The sequence below is a fragment of the Triticum aestivum genome, chromosome 2D (genome assembly GCF_018294505.1).
Source record: "Triticum aestivum cultivar Chinese Spring chromosome 2D, IWGSC CS RefSeq v2.1, whole genome shotgun sequence".
In the NCBI taxonomy this organism is placed as follows: domain Eukaryota; kingdom Viridiplantae; phylum Streptophyta; class Magnoliopsida; order Poales; family Poaceae; genus Triticum; species Triticum aestivum.
The window spans coordinates 645,326,316-645,340,586 of record NC_057799.1 but is presented as its reverse complement, the minus strand read 5'-3'; the positions used below and the strand labels follow the sequence as shown (position 1 = coordinate 645,340,586).

The following is a 14,271-nucleotide window of genomic DNA, read 5'->3' as shown; positions in this document are numbered from 1 at the left end:
AAAATCTAGTTGATGATTACTTCTGTTATCCACTCGTTTTTTTTAAGATACATTAGATGGGACATGACAGGAATGTACTGACTTATCCCAAATGACAGTGCCACAAAATCCAATATCTTTTTCATTCCAGCCAGGTGCAAAGGGAACCATCCCCATTTTTCTATCCATCACGGACACAATTCATTCAATCAAGGCACACACAAATCTTTCCAACGCGAAAGGGAAAAGACGATCCGCTAAATTCCTGCACCCAACTACAAGGGCGGAAGCAGGCAAACATAAAAAAAAATCACACAATCCAGGGGCAAGATCGACGATCTTTGGCGGGGTAAGGTCAGATCAGATCCCGGTGCGCTTTCGACCATCCCATGTTGCAGGCTTCTTCAACCCTCCGTACTGATGGCTATTGGTTTGATGTTTACTTCTGCGACTCCAGAGCCTTCAGGACTTCCTCTCCCATTCGCTTGCATCCAACCAATGTCTGCAGCGCAAGAACAAAACTACGTAAGTTCGGAAAAAAGAGGAAACAAGAGCAAAAAGTAGCGCTTGCTAATGAGTATATTCCAGAGCCAGTGAACACAGGCCACAAGTTTGGCAGGCTAAGAAACAGAGGACCAAATCCTTCTATTTTGTCAAACTATCTAAGTACTCGTAATTGATGTGCAAGTAGAGAACAATCTAAGTACAACTGTACGAAGCAGATGAATATTTAATTATTTATTTGGCAGAAACATAGGCATTCGATTTCTCTTCCAACATAATTGTAGCAAATATTCAGTGCAGCAATTATTCAACATGTTGCATGGACTAATCTTACCGTCCCAGGAGAATATATGTCCCCAGTTCGGAACCCATTGTCCAGTGTCTCTGTAACCGCGGCTTCGATTCTCTTTGCAGCACTTTCTACACCAAGGCCATATTTCAATAGCATCGCAGCACTAAGAATTGTAGCTAACGGGTTTGCCTTGTCCTGCACTCAGCAAATTGTAGGAGGGAGCACAATTTTGAACAGAGTTAGACAACAAAAGGCAACGCAGTAGTATCCAAGGATTGTTCTGAATTTAGGAGCTATGTCAACCTGGCCAGCAATGTCAGGAGCAGAGCCATGAATGGGTTCAAAAAGACCCGGTCCCTGTGCAGAAAAAGAAGATCCGTAAGTGCTTTACTTCCAGCAATTTCAGCATAAAATAAGTGCGTCCGAAAGCAAATTATATTACCGATTCACCAACACTGGCAGATGGCAGCATTCCAATGCTTCCTGTGATCATTGATGCTTCGTCCGATAATATGTCACCAAAAATATTGTTTGTCACAATCGTGTCAAACTGTGATAATGAAGGGCATACAGGAGGTCAGCAAATCTCCATACTTCTAAGCTCAGGGTGAGATAAGTTACATACAAAGAAACAAACCTGTTTAGGATTCCTAACAAGCTGCATCGCAGCGTTATCAACGTACATGTGTGAGAGTTCAACGTCAGGGAATTCAGAAGCTATTGCAGTTACCCGTTTCCTCCAAAGCATAGATGCCTACAATAGCATTAGGGGGAAATGATGTATTAGGCTCAGCAAAATGATAGGTCATAATCATCGCATCCAACTAAATATTTAAGAAAGAGTTATAAAACATTAAATATAAAATTGTCTCGAATATGCTCCATGGCTTGGTTATAATTTCCATACAAGTAGGGATGGCAATGGGGACAATCCCCTATGGGGATACCTACAACATCCCCATCCCCATCTATTCCCTATCATCCCATCCCCATCCCCTTTTACATGACTGGGGATGAAATTTCCCCATACCCATGCCCCACTGGGGAACGGGGCCCCATTAGGGTCCCCATCCCCATAAACAAATACTCTACATAATATGACACCCTATAATCAACATACATACATGGTGTTGTCCTTGTCCTGCTAATGCCTATCTAGCTCGTATTGACTTCTTGGTCATGGTGGCAGCTGAGGTGAGGATGTGAGATAGGTTTAAGGTTTTTTTCAGAGCTTTTTTTTGTTTTCGCAAGTTTGTTTGTTAATATTTTAAGGTTGACCGCAGTGTCACAGTTACTAACCGGGTCCCCGGTGGGTATTGGGTCTGGGGAATAGGATATCGTCCCCATCCCCGTTGTACCCTATGGGGAATAAATTAGTTTGGTAAATATCCCCATGGGGATGTTTTTCGCCCATCCCCACCCCCTAATAGATGAAATCCCCACGGGTTTGGCGGGTATGGGGCCCCGTTGCCATCCCTACATACAAGTCGAACAACTCGAAAATATTTGGGATTCCTATAATTAATTACCTCAAGCACGTTCGCCTTGTCCACCGAGCATAGTTTCCCTCCTCTCTTGCGAGCAACCTCAAATGCAACACGGGCAATACGATCGATCTGGGGATAGAGTTGTTTGGACAAACAGTTAATTCATTATATTCGATAAAAATGGACAAAGAGTTTTTTAATCTACTTACACATGTTCTTACAGAAAAATACATCCTGATATCATAGAGAAAAGAAACAGAGACACAAAATGATCAACAGATTTGGTCATGTTTATGCCTTCGGTTCGTACCAAGCAGAGTTTTTTTTATATCAAATTACATGTGTTCTTACAGAAAATACATTCTGACATCATAGAGGAAAGAAACAGAGAAAGAAAATGATCAACAGATTTAGTCATGTTTATGCCTTCAGTTGGTACCAAACAGAGTTTTTTAATATCTAATTACATGTGTTCTTACAGAGAATACATTCTGACATCATAGAGGAAAGAAACAGAGAAACAAAATGATCAACAGATATAGTCATGTTTATGCCTTCGGGGGCAGCGGCGACTATCAATCATTCAATAAATAGTTTATCAGGGAGAAAGTTGAAATGTAAGAGGAACAGTGGACACCTCAGCAGCTGAATATATTTCAGTGTTGAAGCCAGTTTCCTCTCCCTTGTCATTGGTTCCAAAACCCCTAGGTTTGCCGAAGTAGATCCCTGCCACGCAGAAAATAAAATACCAGTAGAAGTTTCAAAATTCATCAGAATGCACCTGGAAACATATAAATCAGCATGGAAAGAGGAATAACCATCCATGTTTAATCTAAGTTTAGTCAACATTACCTCCAGTAAGCTCTCTAACAACCATGATGTCAACTCCTTCAGCTACCTCTTTCTTCAAAGTAGATGCATCTACTAACTACAAAAGTGTGAGGCCAAAGAGATAAGTAATTACATGGGGAACATATGAGCAAATCATCACATTATTGTAAGTATATAACAGTAATAATTGAAGCAAACAAGTCCATTCAGCCCAAAATTTGCAGCTATGACTTCATTTGCTAGTGTTTTATTGCTTCTTTAAACTATGTGCTGCTAGTACAGATCACATCGACTCTCCGATGCCTTCGATACATGGCCATGGATGCAACATAAGCGATGTACGAAAGGCATAATTTTGAGTAGTGCCATTAGAAAACCAGGACAATGTTGTTAATACTTAATACTAGTACAGATTATGCCCGGATGCAGGACACACTCTGATGCCTTTGACACATGGCCTCAGATGCAAGTTAAGCCAAATAGCATGTTGTCAAACTAAAATGGCATGTTGATGTACCTGCGGTAACACGGTGGCTGGCCGCAGATTGGCAAACACGCCGAGCCCAGCACGGATGTTGAGCAGCCCAGTCTCGGGCTTGAGATGCTTCTCATTGTTATCCCATTTATACCTGCAACAACAGCATCACATCCTATTACTGAAAGAAAAAATGCAGGTGCAAATCACAAAGTCTGACCAGAGCAAAATGCAATCCGGAGCTGTCACAAGTGATGTTTCTGCTGTCAACAGAAAATTTGCACTCACCCTCCAATCGCGCCGAGGAGGATGGCGTCCGAGGCCCGCGCCGCCGCGAGCGTCTCGTCGGGGAGCGGCACGCCGGCCGCGTCCAGCGCCGCGCCGCCCATCAGCATCTCCCGGAACCGGAGCTCCACGCCTGCGAGCAAGGAAAACAAACGGGTCATCGTCGCACCCTGCTAGTACTCAAAGCTCGGGAGTTCAGGCGAGCCTACCTTCCTTGGAGCCGGCGACGGAGAGGACGTCCTTGGCGACGGCGACGACCTCGGGGCCGATGCCGTCGCCGGGGAGGAGCGTAATGCTGTAGCTCCTGGCCGCGGCGGAGCACCGGACGGAGCCCGCCGTAGGCCGCGCCGCCGCGCCGGCGCCCCGCCGGCGGGAGAGGGCTAGGGTTCTGAGCGGCGTGGCTTGGAGCTGAGCCATCGTGCTGGGTGAGCCTGGCCGTCTCCTGGGCCTCCACGGGATATATTGTGCCGATGGACTCGGGCCCGGCCCAAGTGAAGACCCAGAGGAGATGGCTCCAGGGAAGCGAGGCAGCAAGGCCAAGGGGGCCCCGGCGCCGGCGGCCGCGGCCGCGGCGGGCGCCGCCGGCGGGGAGTTCCCGGGTTGCCTCCGCCTGATGCCGCCGTCCACCGTCGCCATCTCCGTCCACGCCAAGCCCGGCTCCAAGATGGCCACCATCACCGGTCTGTACTCCGTCTCCCCCTAGTCCTCGTCGGACCCGCCTGCTCTCTGACGCTAACCTGCTGGGGATTTTGCAGAGATCGGGGAGGAGGCCGTCGGGGTGCAGATTGACGCGCCGGCCAGGGACGGGGAGGCCAACGCCGCCCTCGTCGACTTCATCAGCTCGGTAATTTAGCGCTTCCCTCCCTGTACCTGTAGATACACAGTGGTACTTCACCACTGCTTGATCTAGACGAACTGCCCGCCTAGATGATGGTTGTTAGTTCCATGGTATAGCTGTGTACTAGTAGATTGAAGATGGTTTAAGCTTGGTATGATTTGCTTTGATTCCTGATGCACTTCACTGTTGCAAACTGATGACCTGAGATCTTCTCCATGAAAGTTTGGACTTTTAGCCTCGTGTGTTTTTTCGTGAATTTTGCACATGTGTGATGACCTGAGATCTTCACTGTTGCACATGTGTGATGTTCTTTCGTGAATTTTGAAAATCCTTTTTTTTTTCCTGGATCATTGCAATCGAGTAGGTCATTTAACATTTTAGCCTCGTGTTACTGCAGCTGCCAGTTTTGCTTCTTTGGCCATTATGTTTCAGACTTGGCCACCTTAGTTTTGTTGGGGTGTTCACTGGGAGGAAGATAGCATCCAAGTTCACTGAGTTTGATACCTGTATCATGATTCTGTCAAGGGCAATCCAAGGATTTGAACTGTGATTGTTCTGAGACCACAAATAACTCCGGTTCTTTCTTTTACCAGAGAATCTGCAGAATTCAGTGGCTGTTTGCGCCTAACTGCCAATATCACCCAGGGGTTTGTTGCTGCTGAGCAGATAGTTACAGTCCATAATCCTACTTGCACTATGGTTTAGTGTCTTGTTTTATCTCCTACGGACCACATAAAGTCGCTGTCAAACTACAATTCAAGGGGCTGAATTCATGGACAAAAAATGGCAGCTGTATCTTTGGGTAGTGCCTTATGGGTTGCTGATTGAGACAATATATAGGTGCATTTTCCAATGTTTAGCTCATTAATCAAGAGAGACAATAGGCGCCTTATTTGCTGGAAGTATATTCACTGGTTTGAGATGATAATCTGATGGTACAGATGAAGCCACTCTTTGATGCTTCATTTTCTTTGCTCCGTCTAAAATGCTGAAAACCTTCTGTAAATGTGCACTGCATGAATGCAGGTGCTTGGGGTGAAGAAAAGAGAGGTGTCCATCGGCTCTGGCTCGAAATCGAGGGAGAAGGTCGTGCTAGTGCAGGACGCGACACTCAAAGGCGTCTTCGAGGCCTTGAAGAAGGCGTGTGGCCCTTGATGATGTATGTTAACTGTGAGTATGTAATATAACCTGGCTGAGCAGAGTGTATCAGCTGTAGGAACCGGTGCTCTTTCTCCCGTATAAATCGCCGCCATACGCGCGACGGTGAACCCCGTAAAAGGCTGAAACCATGGTAATGGCCAGTCTTGTCCCTGAGATGGTGACGGGGAACTGCTCTTTTTTCTGAATCAGAAGAAAGAGTAACTGAGGTGTATGTATGGTTTGCATCGACAGGCTGAGCCTCTGTATCGCTGTTTGACATTTGCTGTTGTGCGTCAGATGGTGCAATTAGCAGCCATGGGTGTGTTATGCGTTGTTTAAAAACACATGTGCCTTTATATGTTGTTCAAGCATGAGAAATAAGCAGTCCTGAACTGACTGTCGAAGATGTGGATCGGCGAGTCTTGATCAACTTGGAGATGTGTGATATTCTTCGGTTTCATATCTCTTTTTTTTTTCTTCACTTTCTGAAGCATTGCAATTCAGTATTAGGATTAGGACGTTTCAGCCTCAGTGTTACTTGACCTGTCAATTTTGCTTTTTCTGGCCATTCTGCTTCAAACTATGGCCACCTTGGTTGCTCCCATCTGAAATCCTGAAAACCTTGTGTAAACGTGCAGGTACTTGGAGTGAAGAAAAGAGAAGCGTGTATCGGTTCGAGCTCTAAATTGAGGGAGAAGGTTGTGCTGGTGCAGGACGCGACGCTCGAGGGTGTTTTCGACGCGTGCGATGCTTCCTCATCTGTGTTTATAAATTAGTTGGGCAGAATATCAGATGACACGGGAACAGAGTAGCAGAGCTGATGTTTCTAAAACAGCAAGCAATCCGAAACGAAACCTAACGGTGTAGCAGAGCCAATGTTGTACAATCACCACATCAAGATTTCACAGGGGTTTCTGAAACTAGCAGATCAAAGCAAGCGTCAATCTTGTTGTCACCGGGCTCCACCATTGGAAGCATTTGACAAGCTCGCGACCAAAGTTGGCTCCCCAATTGAGATTAAAATAATTCATTTTCTTTAAAGAGAATATATTAATATCGCACAAATGCCAATTACACTCGATCTCTGCACCTACAAGATGTCGCAACGACATCCAGGATGCACACGTCCAAAGAAAAAAAATAGAAAAGAAAGGAAAAAAATAAGCGACCCACCACAGCGATCGACTTCTCTCATCAGCCGCACACAAACCACTGTCAAATACAACATCCGGAAAAACATAAAAAGTCTCCAAAAGCAACGCCTCCAAGAAGTAAACAGTGCACAAGCACCATCATTATCCGATCCAAGATCTTAGGTTTCACCTTGGAGAAGTTCGACCTCTCAAAACAATTCCTTCAGCAAGGCAATTATCAGGCACAACCAATGAAGGTCAAACCTTAGGTTTTCACCCTGAAAGTCACGGCTCGGCACCCACGGAGCACCACCAAAAATGAACTCTTCCAGTGCCACCCCCACTTGACACTGCTGCTCCTTAGAGTTACCAAACACCTGGCTGACTTCATCGCCTCGAAGGCTCCGTCCGTCTAACTGATCCTTCGATCGCAGGCCCCATGACCTTCTCCACAGCCGTCTACACCATAGAAATCGAGAAGCCGACATGTCCCATGTTGTCAACAAACAATAGAGCTTCGTGCCACGCCGTTATGAATCCTCGTAGGCTGATATGGTGTGCACGACCGAATTCTATACAATACATATATCTTGGGCAAGATCTCCGGTAGCAGTTCCGGAACACGTCGATGACCAAATCGAGGAGGACCGATCATGTAGGACATTGTCATGGTGCGAAAAGAACACAAGGACATCCACCATTATTGTCATGGCAGCAGGCCCCCACGCCGCCCCAATCCAGCCCGCCGCCGCCTGCCTGCCAACATCCATGGCCTGAAGCCTACAAATCAGAGCCCCAGGTTGCATTAGCCGACGAGGCACACGACTCACCCGCAGCTTTGGGTTGAGCTCCATGAACCCACGCAGATCAGATCAGAGAGATCGACAGCCCAATCCATCGCTGCAAGCCGAGGCACACCATCGGGCGGATAACCCCACCACACATGTCACCGAGTAGTGCTGTCACCGCAAGATCGGAGCCTCCCCGCCACCAGATCGGAGGCGCGCCGCCGCTAGGGAGGGAGAAGAGTCGCGCCCATGGAATGCCCCGACGCCGTCGGCACTGCACGAGCTCCGCCAGTCAGAGACCCTCGGCAGCGGCGAGGTAGAGGGGCTGGATGGGAGAGTCAGCGGCCAGCTAGACTAGGGGGTATAAAATAATTTCGTGTAATGACTGTATGATTAAAATAATTCATAGAAATGATATTAATTGGTGTTTAAAATGACTATTCGTTGAAACTAGATAGTTGAATGGGAATCGAGGTGAAAAATATGTGACAATATTTCTCTTTCCATCCATAGTAGAAACACACATGAGATGGACGCATGTGACTATTCCGGTGGAGAGCCATGACCATTCCAGTCCTAAGAGTATAGATGTACCACTTCTTCTTCGGTAGCCGGCCGGAAATTGGAGAGCTAGCCTCCTCATTTTCTTCATTTGATGTTGAACGCGTAAACGTGTCAGCTAACGTATCAGTCCATCTTTGCGCCAAGAACATCTCCACTCGTTGGCACCCCCAGGAGGCATTTCTTTCGTCCCTTGGGGGGCTGCCGGCGAATTTTTTTGCCTAGGGGCGTAAATCTTTCCACTCGTTGCGCCCCCCCGAGGAGCAGTGTTGAGGCTCAAGTAGGCAGCGGCATTTCGTCGAGCAGGTCACAGGCGATGCCGTGGGCACGCTCCGGTGCATACAGGCCCTGCTCGTGGCGCAGTCCCTCCATTTGGAGGTGTCAGGGGAGGAAGCGAGTCCGGCGAGGTCGTGCTCCATGTACTCGAAGACGGGGTAGATGCTGGCGGAGGAGCGGGAGGTGATGAGGCCGTGGATGCTGATCACGTCCGCGCTGCCCCACGGCATGCTGCTGGAGGTCTTCAGGCGGCTGCCGGTGCGCGGCGGTGTGCCGCCGCTGGCGCCGTGTCGTGTCCCGTGCGCCTGGCCTCCCCGCCCCGCCACTTCGGCTTCTTCCGCAACCACGGCCCGTACGTGCTGTCACCGTTCGTCCTCACCGCGGGCGTCGCGCTCGCGCCCCATCAACGGCGTCGGGTGCGCGTCCACTGGCGACACAGGAGGAGGAGGAGGAGGAGGGGGAGGAAGAGGTGCCGGTCGCTTCGCCGCTGATACTGCTGCGGAGGTCGCTGCTGCTGTGTAGCAGCGTGCGCGCCGAGGATGGCGCCGGCACCGCGGCTGCGGGGATGCAGATAGGGCGGCAGCAGCAAGAGCAAATACGCGGAGCGTGGCGGAGCTCGCGGGCGCCGTGGCGCGGGTGGGCTCGCGGCGGGGGCAGGTCGTGGACCTCGCCAGGGAGGGCGCCGACGTCGGCCTCGCCACGCTGGAGTACATCCACGTGCACAAGACGACGTGGCTCCTGGAGGCCGCGGCGGTGTGCGGCGCCATCGTCGCCGGAGAAGACGACAAGGAGGTCGAGGGCGTCCGCCGCCTCCCCGCACCGTCCGCCGTGGCCTCGCCCCTGGCCTGCACCCCACACCTCGCGCCCCGCGCCCCGCACCCCGCCGTGGCTGCCCGCCCTGCTGCGCCCGTGGATGGAGAGAAGGAGAAGAGAAGAGAGAAGCACGTGGATGGGCCCCGGAGGAAAAGTGAGGAGAGAGGGAGTGGGAGGCTGACGGCGGGCCCAAGGCATGCAAAACGGTCTCTCTCCTCCCCCAGCTGCCCCCCGGGATCCTGGGTTTGGGGTGGGCTCGCCGGCCGTATTTTTGCCCAAATCCGGCGATAATTGAGGTCGTGGGGGCGTGACTGGGTCTTTTTTTGGCGACGAAAAAGCGCTCTTGGGGGCCTTTCTGGGAGCCGGCTGGAGATGCTCTAAGCATGATTGCTCGCTGATGGTCACAGAGAGCTGGTCCGACTCTAAACCTCCTTTCCTGCTCACCGGCCTGTTATTGGCTGATTGTGGCAGGAGCTCATTTGTTGAACGAAGATATCAAAGTTTGACGCGAAAAGAGAAAGAAGATGATCGCGTGCGCACGCCAAAACGACTCCACAAGTCTAACCCCCAAGGCCGATGAGAATATTCCACCCCAGCTGTGTGGTTCAGGAGTATACTATTTGAACGCAACGGAGAGGCAGTCCTCCTCATCATTTCGTAGCACAACAGAACATGCATAGCGGCAAGAAACCGCCGCGACGCTCTACTTTTCCTCCTCGATCTTTCATCTTGACCTTCACGCACACCCTACAAAACGAGACGATACATCGGTGCTATCTATAGTCCATCTTCAGCTAGCTAGAGGTCGATCGACCATGGCGATCGCATTGGCAGCCTTCCTGCAGCTGCTGCTGCTACCGCTCCTCTCCCTCGCCGCTGTCTTCCTCCTCCATGCCCGTGCGTCGTGGAGACTCCACAAGGGGGCGGCGCCCTACCCGCTGCTCGGCCACCTGCCGCCGTTCCTGGCGAACCGGCACCGCATCCTGGACTGGGTCACCGAGGTGCTCGCGCGCCAGCCCACCTGCACGCTCGTCTTCCACCGCCCGGGCGGCGAGCGGGGCGTCATCACCGCCAACCCGGCCAACCTGGAGCACGTCATGCGCGCCGCCTTCGGCAACTACCCCAAGGGCCCGCGCTTCGCGTCGGCGCTCCACGACTTCCTGGGCCGGGGCATCCTCAACGTCGACGGCCATGCGTGGCGCGCGCAGCGCAAGGCCGCCAGCTACGAGTTCAACACGCGCTCGCTGCGCCTCTTCGTCGCCCGCACCGTGCACCGCGAGCTCCACGGCAGGCTCCTCCCGCTCCTGCGCCGCGCCGCCGGCTCCGGTTGTCGGCTCGACCTGCAGGACACGCTCGAACGATACGCCTTCGATAACATCTGCCGCGTCGCCTTCGACCACGACCCCCGGCAGCTCCCGGACGGGGACGCAGCCGAGAGCGCCGCGACCAAGAGCACGGCGAGCAGCAGGTTCGCCGACGCGTTCCGCGACGCCGCCAATCTCAGCGCGGGCAGGTTCCGTTACGCCGTCCCGGGGCTGTGGAAGATAAAGAAGGCGCTCAACCTGGGCTCCGAGCGCCGGCTCCGCGAGTCCATCGCCGTGGTGCACGGCTTCGCCGACGGTATCATCCGGTCGCGGCGGGAGGAGATGCGCATGGGCTGCGAGAAGCATGACCTCCTGTCGCGGTTCATGGCGAGCCAGCAGGGCGAGGGCTACACCGAGACGGCCCTCCGCGACGTGGTGATCAGCTTCCTGCTCGCCGGCCGGGAGACCACGTCCTCCGCGCTCACCTGGTTCTTCTGGCTGCTGTCCTCGCGCCCGGACGTGGAGCGGCGCATCCGCGAGGAGGTCGCCGCCGTGCGCGCCCGCCGTGCAATCTCCGATCTCAACCGACCCGGGTTTGACCTGGACGAGCTGAGGGAGATGCACTACGTGCACGCGGCCATCACGGAGTCGATGCGGCTGTACCCGCCGGTGCCGGTGAACTCGGTGCAGGCGCGGGCGGCGGACGTCCTCCCGGACGGCACGGCGGTGGGGGCGGGGTGGTTCGTGTCGTACAACGCGTACGCGATGGGGCGGATGGAGTCGGTGTGGGGCGAGGACGCGCGGGCGTACCGGCCGGAGCGGTGGCTGGACCCGGTCTCGGCGGAGGAGGGGACGTTCCGGCCGGAGAGCCCGTTCCGGTACATCGTGTTCCACGCGGGGCCGAGGATCTGCCTCGGCAAGGAGATGGCGTACATCCAGATGAAGTCCATCGTGGCGTCCGTGGTGGAGGAGTTGGAGCTGGCGGTGGACGGCGGCTACACGCCGCGGCAGGTGGCCTCGCTGACGCTGCGGATGGCCGATGGGCTCCCGGTGAGGGTCAAGGCTAGAGCCTAGAAGGAACTGATACCATTACGTACGACTACTAGGACAGGATGGAGGGAAAATTCTGCTTTGAACAAGATTTTCCCCCGTGTAGTGCAGAAGAACGTCCGTGAGTCAAAGATGAATTCCGTGTCCAATAATCAAAGTGGTCTATTTCTTAGCTACTAGGTACTGTTTATCAATTCCAATGGCACATCTAGGACTTCATGAACAGAGATGCTATACCTTTGTGTGTGTGTGTGTGCGTGTGAATATACATTAAAACTATATACAACATGTGTGTAAATTACATTGGAGTCCGAAATTTGTGCTGTTATATGCTTATTCTTTTATATTATTACAAAAAAATGTAATTTCACTGCAAAGTTGTGTGCAAGTTTTTTTCATTTCCTTTCTTCTTAAAGGGTAATCCAATGCCGCTAATACATTCTTCTTTAGAAAATTTTATTATTTTGAATATGTTTCATTTTTTATTTCTAAGGGTATTATCAATGCTAATTCATTCCTTCTTAGAAAACTTCTTTTTTGAAAAGGGTTTTTTTATCATCTATGCCATTAGTTGTGTCCCACTACTCAGTTTTTTCACTAAGATTTTCAGCTGCTCAAAAGTGCCATCGCTTCGTTAGACACATGCTCAAAAATGCCAGTGGACACCATTATTGTGATCTCAAATCTCTTTTGCCATGTTATAATGACATAAATACCTATGGACCAACATGCCAACTCTCCCTCTATCTCACTACAATCAAGTGTGGGCCCACTTGATCCCAACAACGTTCTTATTTTTCTGTAAAATCATTCGCTTGCTTACTCCTGACAAGTAGGGTTACACTTATCAATGTGAGATAGAGAGAACTGACATGTGGGTCTAGGCTTATTTTTGTCATATAACATGGTGAACGGGTTTGACGTGAAAATAACAATGTCTAATGGCATTTTTGAGCAAACATCTAACGGAACGATGTCATTTTTGAGATACCTAATGGCATTTTTGAGCAAGCATCTCACAGATCGATGACATTTTTGAGATACCCTCACGTGACGGTTCAATAATCCTCTAGAAATATCACAAATTCAACATGTGCATGGGGTAATTTTTTTTCTAGAAGTGCAAGATGTTTCCTGTCTCGGCCGCAGGGCAGCCCACCCTAAGCCTTTGCGTGCGATCGTCGTGGTGGTGGGCGGGGCGGTGCCTTGGTGTCGAGGGTGCTTCCTGACATGGCGCCAAGCGGTGCCCCGGGGTCTGGTTGCTTCCCGGTTGGTCCGTTTTGTTGGCCGGCGTGGTGTTGGGCGATGATGTGGATGCCGTCGGTGTGTTGGATTATGCTCTCTAGTGTGTTGGATTATGCTCTCTAGTGTGTTGGATTATGCCGACGTCTGCATTGTTGTGATGCCCTTCGACTCTACTCGTGTCACACAAGCGTCGTGGCGTCGTCTCGACCGCAAGTGACCTTTCGGCTGCACCCACGACATAGGTGGTGTCCACGGCATTGTGTGGTCTCGGATGAGCATTGCCTTTTGATTACGTTCATGGTCATTCTAAGGGTAATATCAATGCCACTAATCCATTTCTTCTTATTTTTTAAAAAAATTCTACTATTATATGGTTATTCTTGCATATTATAAAATCACAATTTTTATGTAAATTATGTGCAGATTTCTTATTATTTTTATTTCATTCTACTTGAAAAGGTAATACTAATGCCACTAATTCATTATTCTTTACAAAACTACCTTTTTATTTGTTTTTAGTTTTGTTCATATATTTTTTAAGGCGACACAACCACAAGTATTAGAATTTCAGATCACTCGCAATTTTCTTCTTTTGGTTACCGGGTCAAGGATGGCTAGCCGTCGTGTATTGCTCATAGCAAGCAATACCCTCGGCTCACTCGAGACCTCCTATAGCTGCGAGTGTTTGGTTAACCACGGGAGACTCTGCATGCAGTGATCGGTAGCAGCGCAAATATTTTAAGAAAAATTGTAGCCATGCTATTTATTGCACACTAATATTTGTTGTATAGGTGATATTTTTGAATTATTTGAAAACAATTGGAAAATTTTGATTTTCGTGAAAAAAATGTGAACAAATTTTGAAAGTTCACAAATTTCAAAAAAAGCTTCAGGAACATGCAAAAAAAAAAAATTAAGCGCTGGCCCAGTTACAAAAAGTTCACGGATTAGAAGAAAGTTCAAAAGATTGAGGGCTAGTTTGGATGGAGAAAGTTCAAAAGAAAAGTTGATCATGGGCAACAAGTGGGCCCACATAGGACGAGAGCTAGGTAGAAAAGAAAATGCCATCAAGAATCACATTGGCCATTGGATAGTAACACAAGGGTCATGAGCTAAGGGCATGTACAACGCTATACCGTCAGCGGGCTGTAATATGTGCCAAGTAGTTCGGCATGGAAGAGAGAGATAGAGGAGAGAGAAGACGCCCATCTTGTAGAAATAAAGACGGTCGACTCCCACAAGAATCGCTTCTCTGCATTTATCCAAATCG

At 50.2% G+C, this 14,271-nt stretch overlaps 2 protein-coding genes and 1 long non-coding RNA gene across 3 annotated transcripts; 2 read left to right on the top strand and 1 right to left on the bottom strand.

Annotated features, from left to right (window-relative positions):
- Window positions 1-105: 105 nt before the first annotated feature.
- On the bottom strand, window positions 106-4,543 carry LOC123055314 (3-isopropylmalate dehydrogenase 2, chloroplastic). The gene is made up of 11 exons (XM_044479312.1): window positions 4,063-4,543; window positions 3,857-3,986; window positions 3,611-3,722; window positions 3,115-3,190; window positions 2,900-2,988; window positions 2,305-2,391; window positions 1,413-1,529; window positions 1,218-1,325; window positions 1,079-1,132; window positions 818-970; window positions 106-481 (listed from the first exon to the last, which is right to left on the bottom strand). The coding sequence occupies exons 1-11, from the start codon at window positions 4,526-4,528 to the stop codon at window positions 419-421; spliced, it is 1,455 nt and encodes a 484-aa protein (XP_044335247.1). The 5' UTR covers window positions 4,529-4,543; the 3' UTR covers window positions 106-418.
- A 166-nt stretch (window positions 4,544-4,709) lies between these two features.
- Window positions 4,710-6,235, top strand: LOC123055315 (uncharacterized). Its single transcript, XR_006426612.1, has 2 exons — window positions 4,710-5,626; window positions 5,718-6,235. It is a non-coding gene; the product is annotated as an uncharacterized lncRNA (long non-coding RNA).
- A 3,970-nt stretch (window positions 6,236-10,205) lies between these two features.
- LOC123050748 (cytochrome P450 94B3-like) lies at window positions 10,206-11,861 on the top strand. Its single transcript, XM_044473489.1, has one exon. The coding sequence runs from the start codon at window positions 10,218-10,220 to the stop codon at window positions 11,778-11,780; it is 1,563 nt and encodes a 520-aa protein (XP_044329424.1). The 5' UTR covers window positions 10,206-10,217; the 3' UTR covers window positions 11,781-11,861.
- Window positions 11,862-14,271: the final 2,410 nt, after the last annotated feature.